Raw genomic sequence first — 23,988 nt, forward strand, 5'->3', positions numbered from 1 at the left:
AAACATACTCAACACTCCCGTCTGGCTCATTCTAGCGATCGCGTATCGCCCTCCGCACCTTCCCTTAAAGCGATAAAGGCGGGCCACGTTAGGCTCTCCTCTTTGACTTGCCACGACCCTCTGACACCTTTGCTCCTTTTTGTGTGTCGCTCTTGCTGTTTGGCGGTGCAGTATTGCGCCCTACCCCCGCCCTTCTTCGGCCCTCTCTCCCAATATTATCACCTCTCACTTCCATTGTGTATCGCTCTACCCCCCACCCCCAGACCCCGTGTCATTCTCTACACCCCTGCATCACCCCCCTCCTCCTCCTCCTCCTCTGTTTCACTGCTTTCAACTCACCCTTTGGGGGGGGTTTCGTTTGCTCCTTTATTTTGTGCTTTGCCTTTTTGCTGCCGTTTCCCATCATTTTTTTTTTTTGTGCTCTTCTTCTTTCTTCGGTTGTGTTGTCGTGGCTGTTTCGCGTCTGCTTCCGCGCACTCCCAATTTTTCTCTGTCGTGTGCGCTGCACCGCGCAATTCCCCTTTCCCGTCTTCTCCGCTTCTCCTGCCGGGATACGCTTGCTCGTGAAAAGAAAAAGGGGGAAAACATCTGCGGTGAATCACGCGTCAACCGCAGCTGCACCCAAAACTTACTCGCTCACGCGCATCTCAGACGTGCAAGATATGTTGCAGAGTACACGGCTTAACGGCGACGCCAGCTCGGACAGCAATCGTCAGTCGAGCCCCCCGAACGCGGGCATGCGTGGGACTTCGGCGGCCAAGTCGAACTATCCGACCAACGGTAGCTTCGACAACGCCGCCGCCAACACGTACAGGAATATCGACTTGAACGACTTTGAGTACATCCCCACCCCCTTTAACCCCCGACGCATCGCCCGCTGCCGCGCTGATAACTTTGTGATTCTTTTCGTGCTGGCTGTGACGTTCGTGGCTTCCCTCGCTGCCCTTCTAACCCCCATTTTCATGTACCGCAGCCCAACCTCCACGGTCTACGTGGACTCTCGGAACGTCTGGGGTATCAAGGGGGACGACGTACAGCAGCGGTACAAGATCTACACACTCTTCTGCAATAACTATACTGTCAAGTCGGATGGCTACCTGGCATTGCATATCATGGTTCTGCTTCTCACTTTCATCGGATTCTGTTTAGCGTTGTGCCCTATCATCTGCGCCCGCGTGCTGTTCTGCACCTACCTGGTGCACTCGCTGCTCTGTGTGAGTTGGCTCTTCGTCCTGATCGCCATGATCTTGGGGACAAAAATGTACACGGACAAACTGTGCCGCGGCACGTCACTGATGATAGTCGGCTTCCGCTACGGCCCAGCGTTTGCCGTGACTGCCACCCTCTTCTCGCTCCTCTCCGTCACAGGGATCTTCTTAATTGTACGCACTATCCGGAATTCGCGTTAGTACCGCCACTGGGCAGAGGAAAAATATGCCAACGTGGAAGGGAAAGGCGAAGGAAGATGTGGAAAAGGTACGAAAACGTTTTGCTCATCGAATCGTTTCAGGTTTACTCCCCCCCCCCCCCAGACACGTGCGCACCAGAGTAAAGGCAGCGGCTCTGTGCAGGTGCGACTCTACATTTCCCGTCCAGTGTCTGGAAGAACTCTGATTACGGCGGCATCGGCGAGACAATGGTGCGCTAGAGCGCTAACTCTTTTTCATGTTTCTGTCTTCTTTGCTCATTATTATGGCTATGATTTCTTTCCCTTTGTTGCTCGCTGTATGTACTGCTGTGTGTCTCTGTGTCTTCCTCCGTGCTCTCGCTCTGCTACGCTGTTGCCTCGTCTGGTGCCCCTCTTCCACTGAGGATGCGTGTTGTTTATGATGTCTTCTCTTGCATTGACGTTCCCCGTGCGACCTCTGACTAGGGCTGTTCTCCCTTTTTTGCGCCTGTGCCCACTCCCTTCGCTTTTGGACTTCTCGTGCCGACCGAGACGGCAGTTTTGCCGTGCCGGAGACATGAAGTATGGAGTGCGTTGGAGTGGAGCTGCGAGGAGAACAAGGAAGCCAGAGAGTTAAGGAGATAGGGGGAGGGACTGGGGGGGGGGGCGGAAAAAAAAACAAAACTCAGAAAGGCCACACCGCACAAGAGGCACCCCACACGCGCTACTGCCGTCCTGTTCGCTTTTTTTGTTGTTGTTTTCGGTTTCCTCGTTTCTTCTCTCTATTTGCCATATTTCGCTCCTCTCTTCATACCGTGGTGACAGAGCGGGGGGAGAGGGAGGGGCCAGGCAGCCCCCCTCCCCCCCCATTGCCCTCTCCATGCCAAACCACCTCTTGTGGTGGCAGAGCTCAGCACCCACGACGTAGGGGAGGCAAGAGTGATGCGTCGCTGCTGATGCCGGTGGCCAGGGCCTGGATGGCGTGGCATTGGAGCGACCTGCGACAGCGTACACACCTGCGCCCTTCATGTGAGAGGCAGAGTGTCCGCGTGTCCCACCCGGCCCTCGCTGCCTACTGGCAGGGGGAGCCTTGCGCCACCCCGAGGGATGCATCAGGTCGGGTCCTGCCTAATGTGCGCCGCCGTGGGGCGACCAGTGGTGTGCGGGGTAGGTGGAGCTTGAGGCAGAGGCCGTGCGCAGGTGATTGGGTCGGCGCATTGGTGTCACGCGCGCGTCCATGGCGGCTTCGCGCCATGCGATGGGCTTGGGGGCGGGCCGGGCAGAGTAGAGCAGAACTCGTGCTGGGTGGCAGAGAGAGAGAGCGGACTCGCTGAAAAAAGCAAAACTTCGTGTCAACAACCCTCAATTGCTGGAAAAAAAAAAGGAAACGTCGCCCGTAAAATGCGCTCTGCGGGAGGGTACTTGGGGAAATTAGTCAAAGTCTTGACGATATGTACAGACGGGCGGGAAGGGATTGCTGTGAGTTAGCGTCCTCGTTGATGGACACGGTGCTCATTCCTTGTCTTGACACTCACTTCCCTGTGCTCAGAAAAAAAACAACAACTGCGGCATGTGGCAGTGCAAAGTGGAACGGCTATGGCGTTAACTGCTACCTACAAGGCCGGTACGCGGTCTTAGTTCTCGCCCTGCTCCCTCCAACTGCGCCCCTCTGTCCCCCCCCCCCATTCTACTACTGGACCAATGTCATCATGTCTTCATCTCTCACCTCCTCTCCTTCCCTTGCTGTGCGTGCGCTTCCTGCTCCCTCATCTGTTGTCCCTCCTGGTGTTGAACAACAACACAGCCACAAACTGTAATGACTCTCTACTCTGCCGGTGTGTGGCACGCTCTATAAAGCTTCATTTCTTCCCTCTCCCTGAGACACTCCTTCCAGAACTTTCTCTCTCCCCTCTCAAAGTCTCCCATTGGCGTACACGCCTTCTGTTTGTTCTCACTCTCCTTCGTTTTCTCTCGTTCTCGTTCTTGCCAGCCACCGGGAGAAAGCAGCGCCACGACTTTCCCTTTCCTGAGCGAAACGAGCATAGCAGCCGGGCGAAGAAACGACAAGAAGTAACAACTGAGGGCATAGTTGCCTGAGTCGGTCTCTGTTGGCAGGTGTGTCGTCCTTCCTTCTACACTTTTTCGTTTGTTTCCTCTGCGTCTGAGATTCTTCGGGCGTTGGCTACCATCCCGAGTTGCCCTCTCTCTCGTGCTCTCTCGGTATCGCTCTCTACGTTCCCCATACAAGACGTGTGGAAGTCTCTCTCTCTCCCCCCCCCACACACACACACAGACGATTGCCACCATCAAGCGGCTCAGAAAACTGACGTGACACCTTTTTTGCTCCATTGAAGCGTCTGCTTCTTCTTTCCCCGCGTGGCCTTTCCGTGTCTCATTGATCAGTGCTATCAGCACTTTCATCCGTGCCTCTCCCTGTATCTTTCGCCAGTTGCCTTTCCTAGCCTGTCCGATTCCCCTCTGCACCTCTCTCGGACCCTCGCCAGCCCTCTCTTCTTCTTTCCTCGCCTTCGTGCACAGTGTATGTTTGCCTTCCCTTTCTATAATAGCTTCTGTAGATCTCTTCCATCCCTTTCACGCCATGGTGTCCGGTGCGAAACAATCACCGCTTCCGGGCGATCAGGATCAAGCCTGCAACCACCAATCGGACCAGTACCAGCAGAAGGACCACAGAGCTGAACACCAGCGAGGCGAGGTGCCGCCTGACGATGAGGGAGAAGAGGCGGCGCATCAGCACCTCAAGACTGGCGGCACGCCTAGCTTTTACAGCAAAGCGCACTCCGACTCGCTGACAGAGAGGTACCAGCAGCGAGTGGAGCAGGCCTCGTCGGTGTGGCTGAGTGGCATTCTGAGCGGCCGGAGCTACGCACCGCGTCCCAAGAAGGTGTATGAGACAGAACTAAGTGACAGCACCAATATGAAATTGCTGAAGGAGCGGACGTACACGATTCCACGTGGGTACAAGTACTTCCAGGAGAACCTTCCCCCCGTGCTGAGCCCGGTGCCAAAAAACGGCTACCGCGCCGCCCTCTTCAGCCACATCATCTTCTTCAGTATCGCGTTTGTGTTCACACTGGTAGCCGCCTGCCCCATTCCATGGTACCGTGGCAAGAACGTCGAGGAGAGCGGGGTAAACTACAACGAGCGCACGTTTAACCTGTGGAAGGCTGAGGGTGGCAACTACTCAGCTGTGTCGGTGCGCACTATGAAGGACTGTCCCGTAGAGAAGCAGTTCTACCAAACCATCGCCGTTTGCACCATTGTGGGCTGCGTGCTGTCGCTAGTCTCACTCCTTATCACAGGCGCGCGCCTTGTTGGTCGCAGCTCCTATGGCTGGATCTTACTCTTCAGTTTCCTCGCGTTTTTATGGACGCTCTGCGGCAACGCGATGTCGATCAGGCTCTATTATGCAGCCCGCTGCGATGCGCCGCAGTTTTCCCACACAGCGCGCCTCGACGTCGGTTTCGCGCTGTCGCTGCTGGCGTGGATTTTCCAGTTGTGCGGCTTTCTGGCCCTTTTTCTGGTGACGAAGATGAATGTTGGCCCAGTCCTAAATCACCTGCGTGTGATGGACACGTTCTACATGGCACTGCTCTGCGTGTCGCTCCTGTTCCTGTGCACAGCGAACGCGAGCACTGTGTGGAAGCGCAGGTTCAACACTCTTGACGTGAAGGTGGTACGTGTGGCGTACTGGCACACAGAGCTAATTATGCCTAATGGCACCAGTCTCTACTATGCCCACCACCACTACGGCTGCGATGCCTTTAGTCAGTGCATGAAGGCGAGCATCTCGTTTCTCATCCTCTCCAGTGTCGCATTGTTTTTTGCCATTATGCTGGCGATCCCGGCCTTCGTTTCGCGAGGCTGCCGCACCATCTCGGTCGTTTTCTCCGTCATTACACTTGTGTTCTTAATGGTTTCCTGGGTGACTGCTGTCGTCGTGCGGTACCGTAGCTCTTGCAGTGGTGCCATCGATGGCACCTGGTACCAGCAGTACCCAGGTGTGCCCTCCGGGATCTACAATGGCCTGACAAGCTTTCCGGGCTACGGCGTGCAGGAGGGGCTCATCTTGCCTATTGTCGCGTGGGTCATTGTGCTTGGTGCCACTGTCCTCAACATGAGAATCCCGTGGCCAGAGGTAAAGGTTTAGCGCAACAGGCGAACTACGTGAAGAGGGAAGAACAAAGAGAAGGGGCAGGCCACACGATGAAGGTCTCGCATGTAGATGAAACAGGAGATGAGTCACGGTCTAGGGCAACCAGAGGCGTGGAAAGGTGAAGGGAGAAAGCAAAGAAGCCATGGCTGTGGAGAGAGACAGTCGAGGTAATCATGACGGAGCAAAGACGCGCGGATGTGGGTAGGGGAAAGACGGAGCCGGTGAATCGAATATTGGCTTTGTCTCATCAATGGTATTGTATGCGTCTGCGGTGTACTTAGGATGATCTCACCGTTTACTGCATTACCGTCTCTCACCTTCCCCACTTGTGCTTGTGGAAAGGGTCGGGAAGGTGGTGCCTGCTCGCAGGTCTTCCTACTCCGAGCCCGTAGCGTAGCGTATGGAGCCAACACGCACGCCTAGCGACATTGTCGCGAAAAAGTAGTAAGAAAAAGGCACAAAGGCTACTTGGCAATTCCCTGTGCATTCGCCCTCATGCCAACTGTGCGTCGGTCACTGCTTCCTCTTAGTGAATCCACATCCCCCACTCCTGGCACCCCAAGTCTTTGGGGGGTGGGGTGGACGGGGGGGGGATGGAGGATGCGGAGTGCCTCTCGCATTATTCTGATATATGCTTGCACCAGGTATGGGATGTTTTTTTTCCCTTTGCGCTGTTCTGCACTTTTGTTGTGCTTCTTCCTACGCATGCGGTGTGTGTGTCTGTGGTCCGAGATCAGCCTTCTCCTTGACTCGTGCTGCTGATAGCACTTCGCGGTGGGTGGTTTATTTGTGTCTCTCACGACCCCCACTCCCCCCCCCCCGCCGCCGCCGTCTCCTCTCCCCACCTTACATTTTCTGTCGCGGTAGAAGTGCGCTTCTGTTTCTTTTTTGCCTTTCCACTCCTGCATCGCTGTACCTCCGTCACTGTCCCCATCCGGCCCCGTCTTCACCACGTCATGATCCCTCTTGTCCTCCTCTTTCTTTCTTTCTCTATCCCATTTCCGCGCAGAGCCCTTCAACCCTCAAGTGACTGTCTTCCTCTTCATCCTCAGTCGGCGACCCCCAACATCTGTTCCCGCCCCTGCCCGTCTCAAACTTCCATTCCCCGTCGGCTCCTCCTTCCCATTCGACCCTGACGAGCTCATCTCCCCTTTTTTTTTCGTGCGCCGTTGTGGCTGCTGTGCTGAGCCTCGTGTGTGTGTGCGCGCGCGTGGGTGTTCTTTGTTTTTGCCTCCTCTCCTTTCTTTCGACTGATATTCCCCACGCTCTTGTTGTCTTTTCTTTTACATCGTGCTCATGCGCGTGAGTGTTGCCCCTCCTCCTCCTCCTCATGAATTGTTTGCTCTTGGCTCCTTCACATCATGGCTCTTTGTGTGATGATGAGTGAGGGAGTGTGTGGCTGTGGCTGTGGCTGTGGCTTATCCTCTCATTGACACCTTCTCGTATAGAAAGAAGGCCTTTCACTTTTTTCCTATATTTGCTTAGTTGGGTCTCACGTTTGCTGTCCTCGTCGTTCTCGTTTGAGTGTGTCCTCGTTGCGGTGTTTTTGTTGTTCTGCCCGTACGCGTAGCTTGGCAACCTAAGTGTGTTTCTTTCGTGCCATAAGGGCTGATGGCTGACAGCTCTCTGAAACCTCTATTCTCTCTCTGCCCGTGCGGTGCTGATGAACATTATACTGACTTCTCTCTTTTCTCTTCTCCACCCACCCGACCACCGCCATTTTCCTCATCAATTCTTTTTTTTCTTCACATTGCCATTGAACCCCGCGCTTCATCTCTCTTGCTCTCACTCGCTCTGTAGAAGTCGCCGCCGTATACTGCCATTGGGCTTCTGTGCACACAAGAAATGCTCCACTCAGATCGACGCTCGCCGTCACCCACTCAACGCGTGTTTTCTCTCTATCAGTGCGTGTGCGAGTTCATTGGCGTGTATGTATGTGGGGAGTGGGTGACTGTTGCGCGCTTAACCATACGCCCACGCACACCCATATGGGTTCTTTAAAGAACAGGAAAAACACACTGGCGAGTAAAGCCAAAGTAAGGCCATGTAGAGTAGTCGTTGCTCTTTGTTTGTTCTGCCACGTTTCCGCCCCCCCCCCTCCTCTCCCTCCCTCTCTCTCCCCCCATTGCCACACACACGCACACGCACACGTGTAGAGACGCACAGACGGGCTGCCACAACCGTTTATTTGGTTGATTTCTTTTTGTTGTTGTTGTTTGCGCTTTGAGCACCGTTGTCAGTCGTTTTGGACACGTCTCTACCCTAACTGAGTGCCTGTGATACAAGTGGACGAACAACAACAACAACAAGAATGAGAAGGAAAACAGCACTGCAGACCACAAAGATTGACAACCATGACGGCGGTGTGACTTGAATGTAGCGCACAGGCCTCTTGTTGTTGTTGTTGCCAGCTTCATCTGTCTGTGCGCCTTGTGTACCAGAGCGCAGTCTTCTCCATCGCTGCTCTCGTCTTTTATTTGCTTTTGTTTTTTTTTGTGTATTTTTTTTTTCACATTGTCAATCTGGAGTTCGTGAGGATGGCTGCGCAGCACCATTGCCCCAACCTCTGCAGGGCAGCAGGGACTCTCACTTCTTTTATCATTGAGTTCTGCGTCTCTCTCTCTCTTGCCCTCGGGTATACGTGAGATCTTGATCACTTCCCCCCCCCCTCCGCTAAGCGCTTTCGAGTGTGCGTGCTGCTTGCTGATGTCAGCGCGAGTGCATACAGTCACACAAGGCGAGTAAGAAGTATGACAGGATATAGATCCCGTAGGCATAGCTTATCTCTTTCTCGACCCAACTCAAACCACCAGGCGCACGTGCCAGGGTGATGAGACACCCTTCTGCAAGCTGGAGAAGGGCTTGGCAGTGCGCAAGAAAGATCAGCAAAGGGGAGAAGTACAGAGAGCACAAGAAGAGTGATGCGTTCAGATTTTCGTCTTCACACGCATCCATTCCTCAGAAAAGAAAGAGAAAGCAGGATCCTCTTCATCCAGCACATTTTCTATCTCACAACACGTGTGTGTGTGTGTGTGTGTGTGTGTATCTGCAGGCATTACTGGAGCTTTCAGGTCCACCACTTAATCCCTCTCGCACGTGTAAGTAGGCGCTGTCGCCTTTGCGTCTCTCCGCAGCGTTAACTTCCGTACTTCACATAATTCTTCTTTCTGTGGAATAGGAACATCTTCCGCACCACACTCGGCGTTCGTTGGATTGTGGTTGTTCGTTTCTCCGTGTCTTCTTTCTTTTCTGTTCGCCCCTTCTGCCACGGCGTTCCCCCATTAGCTCATTATTCAGTCTTTGTTTCACTGTCGCCTTTCGGTTTGGCGGCTCGTTACTGCGTATAGGGATGCCTGTGGCTGTGCATTTTTGTGTGTGTGTGGCGGATGGAACGTGTACAGTGGGCCCCTAAGCGACTGATCAAGAAGGCGGAACGGGCACCCCACGTGAAGGATAAAGCTGCGCGCATACGTACGGAAAGGGTTGACCACTGTACAGAGGAAATGGGCTAGGGGTGCAGCTACCTAGGTGCGTCTCCTTTCCTTCCGGCAATGCACTGCGATTCATTCAGCTGGCCACCGTTTTTACCTTTTTTTTTCGTTACTTTAGTTACTCTGGCCACCCTGATGACTGGAAGTTTACCCCCCCCCACCACCACCACCACCACTACCCTCTCTCTCTCTCTCTGCGTTGGCGTGTATTTGTGCCCGCATATCTGTGTTGCCTTACCTAGTTCTGTCCTTCTCTGACACAGACGCACACACTCCACAAGCAGCTAGCCTCTGACTGGTGGGTGTGAGGACAGACTCTTTGTAGCTTCATTTCCGCTACTTTTACTCTCATTGCCGACTGTGCCGCGTGTATTTAGATGTGTACGTTTCTCTCGCCTGCTTTGACTTCGTCATGGTGGTCCGTTGTTTTTTGTATGGTGCAGTCATGATCTCCCCGTTTGCAGGCTCTCCTGCCTCCCTTTTGAGCTACCGTCATGGTGCTCCCTTTTCTTTGTGTGTTGGTGCTTCGTCGTTTGCTTGCCTTGTTTCCGTTGTTGCGGTGGTTGGTTGGTTTGTCGGTGTCTCTCTGCACGCGTACCGGCCGTCTCTATCAGCACCTCGTTACCCCTCCGCGGACCAGAGTTTGGAGGAGTCAAGGAAATCTGCTCCGAAGAAGGGAAGCCTCTTGCCGACAAGGGCAAAGTAAAGAGAGAGAGAGAGGGTAGAGAGGAGCAAATAAATGGGGTCGAGGTACTCATCCGCACCAAAAAGACCCCTTTGTTGATCATTTTCCTTAAACGTCGGATGTCGCTGCGTTGCTTCTGATCGTTCTCTAGTCCTCGTTTCTGGTGGTCTACCTACTCTACTGTGCGTGTGAACACCCTTGCCGCTGTGATTCGCCTTTGGACATTTTTCTTTCCGTGTTGAGCAAACGCAGCCGAAAAAGAAATCAAAGAGACACGCGATGGCAGCAGGAAAGCGTGCTGTGCAGACGATAATGCTGCTCAGCGCACAGCAATGCTGCTTGGTTCTCTGTGGGGGAGGAGAGGGAACTGGGAAAGAGTGATATGGGACCACGACCACCTTTAAGGTGGGATGTCCAATCCCCCCTCCCGACTCGCAGTCCTGCACGTTCTGTATCTTTTCCTGCCCTGATACTGAAAGACATATGTTTGCTGCCTTTGCTCTGGGGCTTGATGCAAGAGGCACTAAACTGCAGCGACAGAGACTGATCAGGCGATGTCTAAAGGACTGGGTGACAGCAGCAATATGCGTCGTGCACAGTCGGACGCATCAATGGTGGTGGTGGTGAATACAGTGCCCCCCCCCTCCAATCCCATTCCGCCTCCTCCCCCACGTGTCGCGCCATCCGCGTCGTGAGCGTCGTCAGACTAGCTTTAGAGTTGTTTGCCAAGCGTGTTCACTCTATGACCTCCACCTCTCGCATCGACATTGTCGTACGCTTCACCATAGATACGCACCTCTGCCCCTCTTCTTCTCGTCTGCCACGCTTACACGCACAGTTGAGCCGAGCAACGCCTCTTCCCGGCTCTCTCTCTCTCGACGAAGTCATCTACACGCACGCACCGGCGCCTGTGAGCCCCCTCTCCTTCTCTATCATTCCGTTGTCGACACCTCCACATCTCGAATCCGAGATCAGCGACTTCGTCGGGGAAGTATGCTCCGCGCAACGGCACTCTCACTGGGCAAGGCCCTTGTTGTCGCTGAGATGGTGGGTGGGAAAGTCTCACCAGCGACACTAGCCGCCATTACGGCGGCCTCAAAGGTGGGCCCTGTGACGGTCCTAGTGGCCGGCGCGTCCGCCAAGAATGAGGCGCAGGTCCTTGCCAAGGTAAAATCTGTCCAGAATGTGCTGGCGGTCGAAGCGGCGCAATACAGCCACGGCCTCCCCGAGGAATACGCTCCGCTCATCGACGCGGCGGTGAAGGCGAACAGCTACACGCATGTGTTAGCCGGGACTTCGGCGTTTGGCAAGAACGTTATTCCCAGGGCTGCGGCGAAGCAGTGCTGCATGCCGATTCCAGAAGTCACGGAGATCAAAGACGAGAGGACGTTTGTGCGGCAGACGTACGCCGGCAATGCCATCACCACGGTCAAGTCGTCCGACAAGATCATGTACTGCACCTTGCGCGGTACAACGTTTCCCCGCGCCGAGGTGGAGGGCGGTAGTGCTGAAGTGGTGGATTTTGCCGCGACCCCGGCAGTGGGTAAGGCGAAGTTTATAGCGGACCAAATTTCCACCAGCGACAAGCCCGACCTGGCGACAGCAGCGACCGTCATCTCCGGGGGTCGTGGCATGAAAAACGGCGACAACTTCAAGCTGCTCGAGGAACTCGCCACCCCGCTGCGCGCTGCTGTCGGCGCTACTCGCGCTGTTGTGGATGCTGGCTATGTGCCGAACGAGATGCAGGTCGGTCAGACGGGCAAGACGGTCGCGCCAAACTTCTACCTTGCGTGCGGCATCTCCGGCGCTATCCAGCATGTGGCAGGCATGAAAGACTCGAAGGTGATCGCTGTTGTGAACACTGACCCGGAGGCGCCCTTCTTCCAAATCGCCGACTACGGTATTGTGGAGGATCTCTTCAAAGTGGTGCCAGAGTTGACGAAGAGGGTCAAGGAAGCTGCTGGCAAGTGAGTCCACTGGGGAAAAGGGATGAAAACGCACGATCTAACACGACAAGGCGCGCACCTCTGAACGGAGGTACGAGTGACAAGGGAGGCAAGCTCGAGATGGGGAGTTTATTAGTCAACGTATCGTGACCACGACTGCCTGCAACTCCAACGTCGAAGGGGGCGCCCACTCCCCGCCACGCATTTCCACTTCGTTTGATTTTTTCTCTTTTTCTTGTCCTTCTTGGGCAGAACGGGCGGACCTGTGCGAAGAAACAGGAGCGCCAGCGCTGGACTACTGTGATTTGGCAGAGCATGGAAATCGTCAAAAGGGCTGTGTGCACCCGTTTGCAGGCTTGTACGTATGTGTCTCTCTCTCTGTATGTGACGTGCTGGTGGGACACCTGTGTCCACTCATGACACGCCGGCCTCCCCAAATCCCCTTCGCCTTTCTCTTTTTTTCCCTCTGCCCTGTAGCTCCCTGCTCCTGACCCTCCCTAGTCGGTCGCGTGCGCCTCTCGCTTCTGCCTGTCTTTGGCAACCGTGGGCTGGCACAACGACGACGACGACGACGCTCACGTGCTTGCAAAAGTGGCACCGTCAGGGGCGCCGGCGCCAACCGCATGAGCTGCAGGCTTCTGGTGTGGGGCCTCCGATGCCAGCCCGTACGCCCCACACCAGAAGAGCACGAATGTCGAGCTTGCGGGACGACCGGAGTCCATCCTCGTCCAGCGCCGCACGGGCGCCCATCCGTGCTTTGGATTCCTGCAGCAGCGGGTGACTGGCAGTGACAGCATGGTGTGCCGGTGGGCTGCGGTTGTATGCGTTCACGCGAGGACTCGTTCGCGGAAGAGAGTGACAAGACCGAAAGGAATTTGGTGCGGTGAGGGTTGCCTTGTTGGAGGTTAACAAAGAAGGGGGCGAGGCGACATGCTTACTGCCACTGAGCAACAATGCAAATGCACCCCTCAGCGGTGTGCGCGACGCCCTCTGCTCTGCACCACACACACTATCTCTCTCTCGGTCGCTAGCTCGGTCTTCTTCGCAGCGCGCGCAGACTTGATGCAGACGGTATTCGCATTACTAGCGGTCGCTTCTGCGTTACCTTTTGTACTCCGGTTCTTCTCTGTTCCACTGGTGCCTCCCTTTGTTTTGCGGCTTCTTCGGACGTATCATGGTGGATGCCGCTGTGCCCTTTTCCCTCATTGTGTTTGAGGCGCTGCATCCTCCACACATCGGGGAGGTGTGTTTTAGAGAGACACACCCACACACGTGCACACTCATTGCAAGCAGGTGAGCAGTGAATATAAGGCCAGAGAAGGGTCGGAAGAAATCGAAAGAGAAACGCAAAAAGAAAATGCGGTGAGCCCACTACTACCGGGTGTTGACGCTGAGCAGAGAGGCGAGAGGCAAGACGAGTCTGCGAGGCTCCTCGCCGCAGCTGTTTCCTTTGTTAACGTTGTGGTTCTCTTTCCTTTCGGTTCTCCCTCCCCTTCGCGTACAGGGCATCTCTGCATGCATAGCACTATACATATATCTATGTGTGTGTGTGCTTGTCGATGCTTATTTCCTTTCATGTGCTTCATTTTCTGTTGTTCTCCTGTGTCGTCGCCTGTTGTGTTCACTTTGGGACTTTTCAGCGCATCCATGCCGCACCTTCTTTGTCGGTCTGTTTGTGGGAATTTTCTTCCCCCCCCCCTCCCTCTCCTTTTTTTCGCCCCCATCTTGAGCGTCTTCGTGAGTTTCTCTCTCAATCTGTCTTTTTCTTCTCGGCTGTGTGCGCCCTCTCTCTCTCGTTTTGCTCTTGTTGACCGCAGCCCCCACACTCGCACCTGCGCACACACATATGCAATGCAAATAACACCGACCGCATGATCCTACAGTTTGGTCAGACATACCGTCCTCCACGAAACATAGATGTGGGAAGATACGTGGTGAACTTGGGAGCAATACACACCGATCCTTAGGGGGTGAGAGAGGAATGAACGACACCTCTGTTGTGTGTCGCTGCTTACGCCACGCATTCGCACCTCTCCCCTTTTCTCTCTCGGTCCTTTGAGGGGGAGGGGGGACCAAGCATGCGCTGGGGTTGTTGATGGCTTAGCGTGGTCAAGGATGGGCTTTCAAAGTCAGTGTGTCTACGGATCGTGTGCCATCACGTCGCTTTCTTTGCCTCTCTGTCTCTGACTCCCTCACTTACCTTTGATCCTCACCATCTCTCCTCCTCGTTCGCGACACGAGGGATACCCGCACTTGGCACTGACCCCCACCACATTGCTCTCTCTCTCTCTGCTTTTTTTTTTTCAGGCTTTCCTCTACCATAACTGCGAGTATTCGCTAGGCTCCCCAGCCCATCAGCACCGCGCATACAGCCCTTGCCGCTGCCTCGATCTTTTCTTCCCACCTATCACGCCTTCTCTTTTCAAGAGGAATACGATGACTCTCGACGTATACTACGCGCGCCAAGAGGCCGGAGCGCGTTTCTGGCTCTACGCGACTCCCTTTACTGAGATGCACTCAAGGGCGCATGAGAGCTGCGCTACGTGACTGACGTCTGCAAAGCTGGAAAGCATATAGGACTAAAGCTTGCAGAAAGATCCACGGACGATCTGCTCTTCATCTCCCCCTCAGCAGGGATTGGCCGGCATTTCTTTTTTTCTTTCCGCTTCCCCTCGTCCCGCTGACCTGTTTCTCCTGTCCTTGTCTGCCCTCTGCTCTCTCCCCTCGCTCCTCCGCCCCTTTGTGCTTGCTTCGGTCATTACAACAAGACAGCAATTAAACGAACGACAGATATGCATATAGGTGTACCTATAGAAATATATAAATGGGTGTACATGCAGAGAGGCGTGTAAGAGGTGTCGCGGGATAAGCCCCTCGTATCTGCCACTCTGGGGGTGGGCGAGGGGAGTACACCAATAGTGCAGACGTTCTCACCGATCCCCACATACGCTGTCCCCCACGGACTGACGACTTCCTCTCCACCAGTATTTTCACACTTTTAGCTCCCTTCCGCACCGCCATCTTCGTCCCCTCTCTCGGCTGGCTGTCTTTTCCAAGATACACCCACCTCCACCTACGCCAGCAACATGTTTCACCAGTACAGACAGAGCGTTTGATATAAGCACGAGCACGCCTATCCCCTGCCGCCTTGCAGCTCCTTCCGTTTCCCTTGCCTCCTCCTCCCCCCCCCCGTACTCTCTTAGCAACCACGTCTATTCTCCCTCTCCCGCTCGAAACGACGACCCACGCAATGCTGCGCGCCTTCTCCCTTCCACTCTTAAACAAGGTGCCCTACGCCACCTTGTTTAAATACAACCATGTCCTTCAGAGTGTGTTCAAGGCGCAGTCGTCGAAGGTGGCGCTGACGCTTGAGCTGCCAGGGATGCCCAATGCGCAGTTTACGTACGGGCAGCTGCAACGCGATGTAGTGGCGATGGCGGACGTGATGGTGCGACGGAAGGAGGCGGTGGCTCAGGCGCGGGGCGAGACCCCGCTGAGCTGGCTGCAGCCATGCAGGCCGGGGCACGTGCGCAGCGTGTTTGCGCAGGGTGAGTGGACGCCGAGCTGCGACTATATGAAGGACACAGGCTTCTACACAATGTCCATTTTGTGCGGCCCGGGGTACACGTACGTTGTATCACTACTGGCGGGCTGGTCGTTGAACCAACTCATGACACCGATGTCTGTGTCTCAGCAGTGCAACACCGAACTGATGTACGTGCAGGAGCACAGCGGCTGCCGCAGCGTTGTTGGCGAGACCCAGCTGCTGAAGGAGAAGTTCCCTGCGGAGTACAAGGACTTGTACGTTTGTGCTGAGGAAGACATCGGCAAGGTCCCGTGGAGTGTGTCCAAAAAGGAGGCAGCGACGCATAGCGCCACGACAATGGCCTCGAACACGTTCCTCGTTGACACCGTCTACGACGCCACTCTCCTTCTTCGCGAAATCGCTGCAAAGCGCGATATGAAGGGGACCGCCACTTTAAAGGCAAAGTGGCTACCGCCGGCGGAGAGCGCCTGTGCACCGATGCGCAGCGCTGAGGATCTGGTGAGGCGTCTCGACGACGAGCGGGCTGCCGCCAAGGCGCGTGAGTTGGATCGCCAAGCAGAAATTGTGCAGGAGGAACATTTCCATCGGAACCGAGCGCCAGCTGAAGCCTGGGGAGCTGCTGATCTGGAGGACGACGATGTGGATGGCGATGGCCTCTTCTGCTTCGACTCGGTGCACCTTGATAAACTAAACCACGTTTATCAGCGCTGGTACGGCAAGCCGGCAACGCGCCCTACGAAGTACGACGATTGTCTCATGATCTACACCTCCGGCACAACGGCGAAACCGAAGGGTGTGGTGCACACCCATGCCAGCGTGGCCAACATGGTGAAGGTGTTGCAGGATGCATGGGAATGGAGGGAGACAGACTCCATTCTTCACATATTGCCGTGGCACCACATACATGGGCTGGTTAACATCCTCCTGTGCGCCATTGCCTCGAATGCTCGCTGCGTAATTACCACCTTTGACGACGCTGCGCGGGTGGCGCATCGACTAGAGAAGGGTGACATCACGCTGTTCATGGCGGTGCCAACCGTCTACACGAAGCTCATTGACGCCGTGCAGCGAAGATTCAGTCCCATTGAGAAGACCGGCTTCCGAAAGGCTTGCATGAGGTCTGTCCGCCTCATGGTCTGTGGTAGCGCGCCCCTACCGGTGCCAACGCTCAACCAGTTCTGCGAACTCTCGGGTCACACGCTGCTAGAGCGCTACGGCATGACGGAGATCGGCATGGCCCTCAGTCAGCCGCTCTATCCCATCTCCGACCGGCACCCCGGGACGGTAGGCTCGCCACTGCCCACAGTGACGACGTACTTGCACCAACCGGAGACAGCGGAGGCGATGGAGCAGGCATCAGCAAAGAAGGCAGAGCACGACGAGGTGGGAGGGCTGGGCATCGCGTCGGAGTCGCTCTTCGACCGCTACTGGAACAACGCGACAGCAACAAAGAAAGAAGTGCGCACGAATGCGGAAGGGCTGCGGTTCTTCGACACGGGTGACACCGTTGGCATGCGGCTGCAGGTGGGAAAGCCGGCCGTGTACACAATCCTTGGTCGCTCGAGTGTGGACATCATCAAGTCGCGCGGGTGCAAGCTCTCTGCGCTGGAGATCGAGGCCGCGCTGCTTGTGCGCAAGGACCTGTTTTACGAGATGGCTGTTGTTGGCACTGCAGATGCTGTGCAGGGGGAAAGCGTGGTGGCTGTTGTTGCGATGCAACCGGAGGCGGCGAGGGCGCGCGGGATCACGTTTGGTGAAGGCATCGCATCGCACGAGTCTACAGCGGTGACGGAGGAGCTGAAGAAGGCGGCGCTGGAACTGCTTGCACCGTACAAGTGCCCGTCGCGGTACATTATCGTGCCAGAGATCCTGCGGAACCAGACGGGTAAGGTGAACAAGAAGAACCTGAAGAAGGTGCTGAACCTGCCCTGAGGTACTTTATGTGTGGCATGTGAAGGTCGTGAACTGCGAGGAACAACGTGGCTCGTGTTATGGGCACAGGGAGACCTTCGGTCTTTCTCTCTCTCTCTCTCTGCGAAGGTCCGTGCTGCTGTGAAGTTGGCGGCGCTGCTGTGGTACGCGCGTGCTCATGGCGCTTTCATGGAGTTCACCCAAAGGAGGAGCTGACTGGACACTGACACCTTCCTCACCGCAGCAGCTCCGTTCCTTCACGGGTTCTCACTGCTGTATTCCACTTTTCCCAGCTACCCTCCCCCAGCTCGTCTTTTGCGTGCGTGCGAGGACCATGGGGGTGCTGAGTGACCCTGTTTGGCTACCACCGATGTCTAGCGAGGATGCAAGGACCCCAACCAGGAAAGGACATGGGTGTCTGTGTCAGCATCGAAGGTGAGGAGAGTATCTTCACACACACACACATGCGCTCCTGTACATGCACAAGACGTTGTGTTGTTCTTTTTCTTTTTTTTTCTCGTAACTCTCGTCGTCAACAAGCGGAAGTTTGCTCTTTGCCGTATGCGCGCTCAACTGTTGTCGGAAAGCAAGCGAGCAGAGTGAGCAGCGACAAAACAAACCAACAGAAACGAACGGTAGAGATGAAAAGACCGAGCGATCTCTAAGCACCACAACCGCGGTGCCGTGTCTCCACAAGCGCGAAGTCATCCGCGGATCTGGTTTGTATGACGAGCTTGAATCGCGTGATTGTGTGGCGTGTGGAATCACCGCTTACCACAGTCAACGTCACTCAAGATCCAGGTGTCTATAGCGCTTAGCGAACCTACGTCGCCACCTTCCTCTGCCACTCCTCCCTCATGACCTCATTTGAGCTGGTCGGACATCCCGCTCGAGCCTATTCTCTTCTGCCTGCTTCACACCTCTGCGGCTCTGTTGGGCCGTATTGCTGCTTCACGCGCCTACAGCTGTGCATACGCTTGTTGGATGCACGTACCCAATTATTGCTGAGCAGCGAGCATCCAGACCGAGGCGCCCATACACACACGGGCAACACCTCCGCGAGGTGGGTACTCTTTCACTTCATTTTCGCTCCTTAAGGCCTGCGCATGGAGCGGATCTCACTGACCGTCACGCCAAAACAAAGAGACGCACGCGCCCCCTCCAGCAAAAAAAGCCGCGTGGCGGCACTCCTCTCTCTCCCTCTCTGCACGTGGGCCTCCCGTGGGTGCTTTTTCCCTGCTCGCTCATCTCACGCAGTTTGCTTGCGCTCGGTTTGTCTACAAAATCCCCCTACCTCTCTAGTGGTCAATGTTCACCTTCCGCCCCAGCCCTGCGCGCCACTCACAGAGTTGGCGTGAGAGCTGCAAACCGGAGAAGTACGGCGCGACAGCGGCTGCATCGACTGCCTTGGCAGAGGCGTTCCCGTTGATGCTGAGGGAAGACAATGTGCGCCAGCCTACGTGGGCAATGGAAATGCGTCGCAACTCGCAGTTCTCTGGGGGCGGCGCGGTGGACGATGGTCATTCCGTGGTCTCTCCAAAGACCACAAAATCCTTCAGCGAAAGCCGTGCCAGCAGCCATGCAGCGAGACACACTGAGAACTTTAAGAGGGCTACCCCGGAGTTCGAGGACTGGCTGGCTGTAGGGAAGGTGCAGCAAGGCGAGCTCACGACGGCGCAACAGACGGACCTGTCCTGGTGGTTTCACGACGAGCGGCTCGCCGCAAAGACGCCATTCGCCGCGGTGGTGCCGTGCCCAGCGCGGATGAGTATGGAGAAGGCGCAGCAGGCGGTGGCAGCTGTCATTGATGCCTTCGCCTTCCCAACGTTCTACGTACAGACGCTGCCGGTGGGGGCGACACTGTCGGATGTGGCGCAGGCGTTCGTCAAGCGCCCTGCTCACTTGCCAGAGGAGCGACGCTACCGCAATGCCGAGAAGACAGGCGTGTACGCCTATACGGCTGTGCCGTGCCGCGGGGGTCGCGACGCAATGAAGCTCGTGATGCAGTCATCCGCGCTGAAGGATGCTCTTCGTGAGGTGCCGTGCCTGCTGCTGAATGACTACCGCCCTCTGACACCGCTGTGTCTACGCTGCCTTGTCGTCGCCGGTCGCTGCGTCGCTGCCGAAGTAGCCTGCGACGAAGCTTACGCCCCGCTCTTCGGCCTCTACCCCAACAACACCGGCGCGGCGGGGACAGGTGATACAAACCACGCCAGTGATGCGCATATGACGGCCGGGAGGCGCTGTGGCGCCTCAGTGGCTGCGTGTCACCACCGGCTGACCACCTTGACGGGCGAGGACGGAGAGGGCACCGTCCAGCGCACGGCGAGCGATGTCGTGGCGTACGGGTTGCAGAGTTATGTGGAAGAGGTCCTTGGGCAGTCACTGGGCAACCGCGCCTACACGGCAGTTTTGTCGGCTGAGGTGAAAGGCTTCGACCCGCATGTGTTGCGGCCCCGAGTGAGTGACCCGCCGTTCTGGCCGTTGATGGGGCGCGAACCGCTGCAGCTAAGGCGCCCGCCATTTGAGGAGAATAGCCTGCAGTTTTTCATCCTTTCTCTGGAGCCTGCCGACCCTGGACCGTTTGAAGCATTTGGGCCGGAGGAGCTGCATGCCATCAGCCACTACGTTCTGGAGCGAGCGAAGGCGGGGGCCTTTCTGCCACCAGTGGTTCGCTTTCTCGACGGCCATGAAGTGGAGCGTGCCGCCGCGCGGCTACCGTGTTCACCCACCCCACTGTCGGTGCGTCGTTCTCCGGTTGCAGAGGCATCTGAAAAGGAGGGGAATGGCAAGTCGAGACACCACTCGTCCGTCACACTCCCCAAGCCTGCCAACGTTGCATCCGAGATCAGCGGCGCCAGTAGCAGAGGTACCTCAGCGACCGACATCTCCTCCTCTGCTGGGCCGCAGCGGACGCAGAGCCATCGTGACGGCGAGGCGGGGCCGGAGCCCCTTAATGCGCCGTCGCATCGGCCTCCGCCGAGGATGATCACGTCGCTCTCATCGACTGCCCTGGTCACAGAGTCGTTGATGGTAGCCACAGAGCGTGTGGCGTCGATTCCGCGTTCTGTAGATAGCAGGCGCGCAGCCCAACGCCACTTTGATTCCAACAACGTCCAGGCGCCGACCTCATCCTTTGCACTGCAGGACGGGGACAGCACGCACGAGGACGCGTACGCTACGGCGACTTATCAGTCCTACACGAGCGATGCGCTACGCAGCATTTCTGGGAGCTCCCGTGTAAGCTGCACGGGTAGCGGTCGACTGCCACCGCGCGTCTCTTCATTCGATCGCTCAACCTCTGCCGCTGCGGCGGCGCCTGTCACAGGCACTGAGGCAATGCCACGTCTCCCTGCGAGACACGAGGGCTATTCTGTCTCCGCACCCTCATCGAGGGTCGACGTGCTGTCAAATCATGTGCTAACGCCATCTCTGGCGTGCCACAGGGAATCAAGTGTGGTTGGGGCTCCGCGGTCCGAGAAGACACTAGTGAGTCCTATTCGAACCACCATGGTAGTGGGACGCACCGACGGTGAGAGCACCAGCGCCGCCAGCTCGTGCTCCTCTCACCTTCCAGAGCGTTGCTTTTCCACGGCAGCGAACAGTCTCAGTGATAGATGCCAAAGCAACGTTGCGCGGTGTGGGTCCGACACCCAGAGAGCGACAGATTTACTAAGCCTGCGCCCATCACTGCCGCCGCGCCGTCAGTTGTCCGTCATAGGTGCTGCATCTGCCACCGCGGCAGCAGCGGCAACGTCGGTGCACACATCCAGCATATCCGACAACACATCCTCAGAGAATTGTGTCGTGGCGTCCTCCGCAAAGTCGTCCCGGAACCCCATGGTTGTCTCCTCGCATCGCAGCACAACGGCCAAGGAAACCATCGTGGCTGCTGCACCGGGGACTGAACAGACGACAACGGCGGAAGACCCCGTGCTACCATCGCGGCTGAGCGCGGAGGATATGCCTATGGTCGCGTCGCGGAGCCTACCCTCACGTATGGCCTCATTTTCTGCGTTTTCAATGACTCAATCGATGAACTCATCGAACCCCAAGTCGCGCTCTAGCGCGCCACCATCCACGGCAACTAAGTCGTCGTCGTCCTTATCTCCAGCATTTTTGGTCGGGGAAAGTTGTCGGAGGCCTCGCAGCCGCAACAGCAACACCAACAACTTCCCTGTGGCCTCCAGTCGCCCTGAGGATATCTCCATGGTCCAGCCTCCTGTAGAGCCGTGCCCTTCGCCTGAGAAGGCCACATCCACAGAAGAAGTAGCAGCTGCAGAGCGGATCGCCAGCGCGGCGCAAGAGTCGTCTCCAACTCTTGCGCCGGCGTCGTGGATCACCCAAGAGGGCTCACCGTCAGGGCCCAGGGACCAAGACTCGGTCGAGGCGTCGACACCCGGGTCACGCATGGCCCAGTCATCGTCGTCGGTACCCGAGCCACTGCAGTACAGTGCGGATGACTGCACTGGCAACGTGGAGCACGAAAGCAATCAACACACCGATGATCGTGATGACAAGGGAGAGAAGGGACAGCCGAGTGAAGAGGCGTTTGAAGTGGGAGAGCGCGCATTCATGTGCTTTTCCTCAATCCTGCCCTCTGCGTCGCTGTGCCGTGCACGGGGCTCTGTGGTGCGCAGCCGGCCAAGGGAGACATCGACAATGTTGCCCTCATCGCGGCACTCGGTGGTGAGGGGTGCTGAGAGTGACAAGTACTCCTCCTCGATGCAGAACGATAAGCAGGAGGACGACAAGAGGCGCACATCGTACACCTCATCGCGCTTCCAGAATAAAGCTGCTGCTGAGGAAGCCGACAAGGCGAGCCATCGCTCCTCAATCCCGCCTTCGCGCTCCGCAACGAGCTATCACGACCTCGGCGTGGGCCTTGAGGTACCCGAGGAAGAGCTGGCGGTCACAGAGGGCACGCACTGGGCGGAGGAAGCTAGAGACACTGTGGAAGCAGAGGCAGCGACATCGTGTGGAGGGGACAACGACTCACCTTCGCAGCATGGGGCGAAGAAGGGTGCCGTATCTGCCGTCTATGAAGAAGAGGACGGGTATGAAGACGTCACGCCTGGTGATGAAGCAGCAACGGCGGAGCTGCAGGCGGTAGGCTCTGAGGAGCAACCTGCTCGCTCCAGGCACAACCTCACCGCCTTCAATCAATGCAAGGCGCCGTCTTGTTTCTCCAGCTTTGAGAAAAGCGAGAACACTATCGTGCATGATGACGGAGAAGAAGCTGGCAGCGCCTACCACTACCACTACACCCGCCACACGGACGGGTGCTCAGAGCAGCAGGTGATGAATTCGGCCGACTTGGAGAGTCGTATCTCGACCGCACTGTCTGCTGCTTCGACTCAGACAACGGGACGGCGGCAGTGGGTCAGCAGACCAGCCTCGGAGGCGAACCGACGACCACCGTCGAACGCCCCTTCTTGGGGGCCCAGTACGGACATCGCTGGTGCTCAGCATGAAAGCAGCGATATCGAGTCCGAAAGCACGTCTTCGCTGATGCTGCCGGTGCCACCATGCAAGGTGGCGACGACGGGGACAGTCGAGGAGAAGTCTGCTAGGGCCTCGGCAGCGTCCAACTCCAGCCGCTGCAGCGTCTTTGCGACGAGCAGTGCGGCCTACTCATTTGCGACTGCACAGGCGCCATCGACAACGGATCTATGGCTCTCGCAGTCGTTCACAAGATTCTCAGTGGATTCAGGGCATGATGGGGCACCGGCCTCTGTTCAGTCGCTGCAACAGCACACCAGCCGTATGGTATAGGGACGACACAATGTGGTCACAACCCCCCCTCCCCTCCCCTCCCCTAGGAAAGAGACTCGAAGGTGAGTCGACGAGCACAGCAACAGAATCACCAAAGGTAGAGAAGGCAACTATGACCACAGAGGATTACGATGGGGCGCAGCGCAGGGCCAACCACTACACCATGGCCGCCGTGATCTTGGAGAATGCGACCTACGAAGAGGTGGCTCGGGTGGCTGCCATGTACAAGCAGTGAAGATCGCGCCGCTGCCGGCCCAATGCACACTACTCTACATGCCGTATGGGCGGTGTCGGGATAGCACGCTAAGCATCCGCTGCTCCTAGAACTGTGTCTAGTTGGGGAATGTGATGACATGCAGTGCGCTTCTCCTCCTCCGGTAGTACACCCTGCAGGCGTTACTCATGCCGCCACACCGTCCCTTCTCTTTATCTCTCGCCCTCAGCGCATCCTCAGCGCAATAGTGTATTTTCTTTCATTAGCTCTTCTCATTGCTCTTTTTCCTTTCGGCGCTCGTGTGCAAGTACGATAGGGTAGGTAAACCCTGAACCTTGTTGCTGCTGTGCTGTGCTGACTGCCCCCCTACATGCTCGATCTACGCCCTTCTCTCTTCCTCACCCACACCGCCACTCCCCAAACACTCATACATCTCCCCAGTAGTGCGTAGGTGCAGCCGGTGCCACTGTTGCGCTGCCTCTGTTTCTGTCATCGCATCATTGCTTTGGTGCTTCCTCGTCTTTACCTTTCCTTGCGCATCTTTGTCTGTCCCCCCCCCCCTCTCTCTCCCTCCTTTGTTTTCTTGCTTTCCTCATCGTTCACTTCTTTTTTGCTGGGCGCACTCCTGTGTGCTGTACGCGGTTGGCACTTTCTTTCTCGCTTTGAGGCTTCCGAGCTCCCTCCCTCCCTCCCCCAATGAGTGAAAGGAGTGCTCTCTGGGGGGTGCGTGTGTGCGTATCCTCGCTGTCCTCTTCCGCGCTCTTTGTCGAACCCACTCCGCAGACAACGGCAACTGTGCGCCACCTGCCACCTTCCCTCTTCAAGATTCCCGCGCAGCGCGTCCGAGAGCGCTGGGCA

The 23,988-nt window shown here is 56.6% G+C and overlaps 5 protein-coding genes across 5 annotated transcripts, besides 2 other annotated features; all 5 read left to right on the plus strand.

The window, feature by feature from the left end:
- Positions 1-662: 662 nt before the first annotated feature.
- Positions 663-1,409, plus strand: LPMP_281190 (hypothetical protein; the record flags this gene model as incomplete). The annotated part of the gene is made up of 1 exon (XM_010702157.1): positions 663-1,409. One exon carries the CDS (start codon positions 663-665, stop codon positions 1,407-1,409), a length of 747 nt encoding a protein of 248 aa, XP_010700459.1.
- Positions 1,410-2,225: 816 nt separating this feature from the next.
- Positions 2,226-2,724: a repeat region.
- Positions 2,725-3,986: 1,262 nt separating this feature from the next.
- Positions 3,987-5,555, plus strand: LPMP_281200 (hypothetical protein; the record flags this gene model as incomplete). The annotated part of the gene is made up of 1 exon (XM_010702158.1): positions 3,987-5,555. The coding sequence occupies one exon, from the start codon at positions 3,987-3,989 to the stop codon at positions 5,553-5,555; it is 1,569 nt and encodes a 522-aa protein (XP_010700460.1).
- Positions 5,556-10,781: 5,226 nt separating this feature from the next.
- Positions 10,782-11,708, plus strand: LPMP_281210 (electron-transfer-flavoprotein, alpha polypeptide, putative; the record flags this gene model as incomplete). The annotated part of the gene is made up of 1 exon (XM_010702159.1): positions 10,782-11,708. The coding sequence occupies one exon, from the start codon at positions 10,782-10,784 to the stop codon at positions 11,706-11,708; it is 927 nt and encodes a 308-aa protein (XP_010700461.1).
- Positions 11,709-12,180: 472 nt separating this feature from the next.
- Positions 12,181-12,493: a repeat region.
- Positions 12,494-14,933: 2,440 nt separating this feature from the next.
- Positions 14,934-17,162, plus strand: LPMP_281220 (long-chain-fatty-acid-CoA ligase, putative; the record flags this gene model as incomplete). Its single annotated transcript, XM_010702160.1, has 1 exon — positions 14,934-17,162. One exon carries the CDS (start codon positions 14,934-14,936, stop codon positions 17,160-17,162), a length of 2,229 nt encoding a protein of 742 aa, XP_010700462.1.
- Positions 17,163-18,449: 1,287 nt separating this feature from the next.
- On the plus strand, positions 18,450-22,916 carry LPMP_281230 (hypothetical protein; the record flags this gene model as incomplete). The annotated part of the gene is made up of 1 exon (XM_010702161.1): positions 18,450-22,916. One exon carries the CDS (start codon positions 18,450-18,452, stop codon positions 22,914-22,916), a length of 4,467 nt encoding a protein of 1,488 aa, XP_010700463.1.
- Between the last annotated feature and the right edge of the window lie 1,072 nt (positions 22,917-23,988).

This window comes from Leishmania panamensis, assembly GCF_000755165.1.
Source record: "Leishmania panamensis strain MHOM/PA/94/PSC-1 chromosome 28 sequence".
Classification (NCBI taxonomy): Eukaryota; Euglenozoa; class Kinetoplastea; order Trypanosomatida; family Trypanosomatidae; genus Leishmania; species Leishmania panamensis.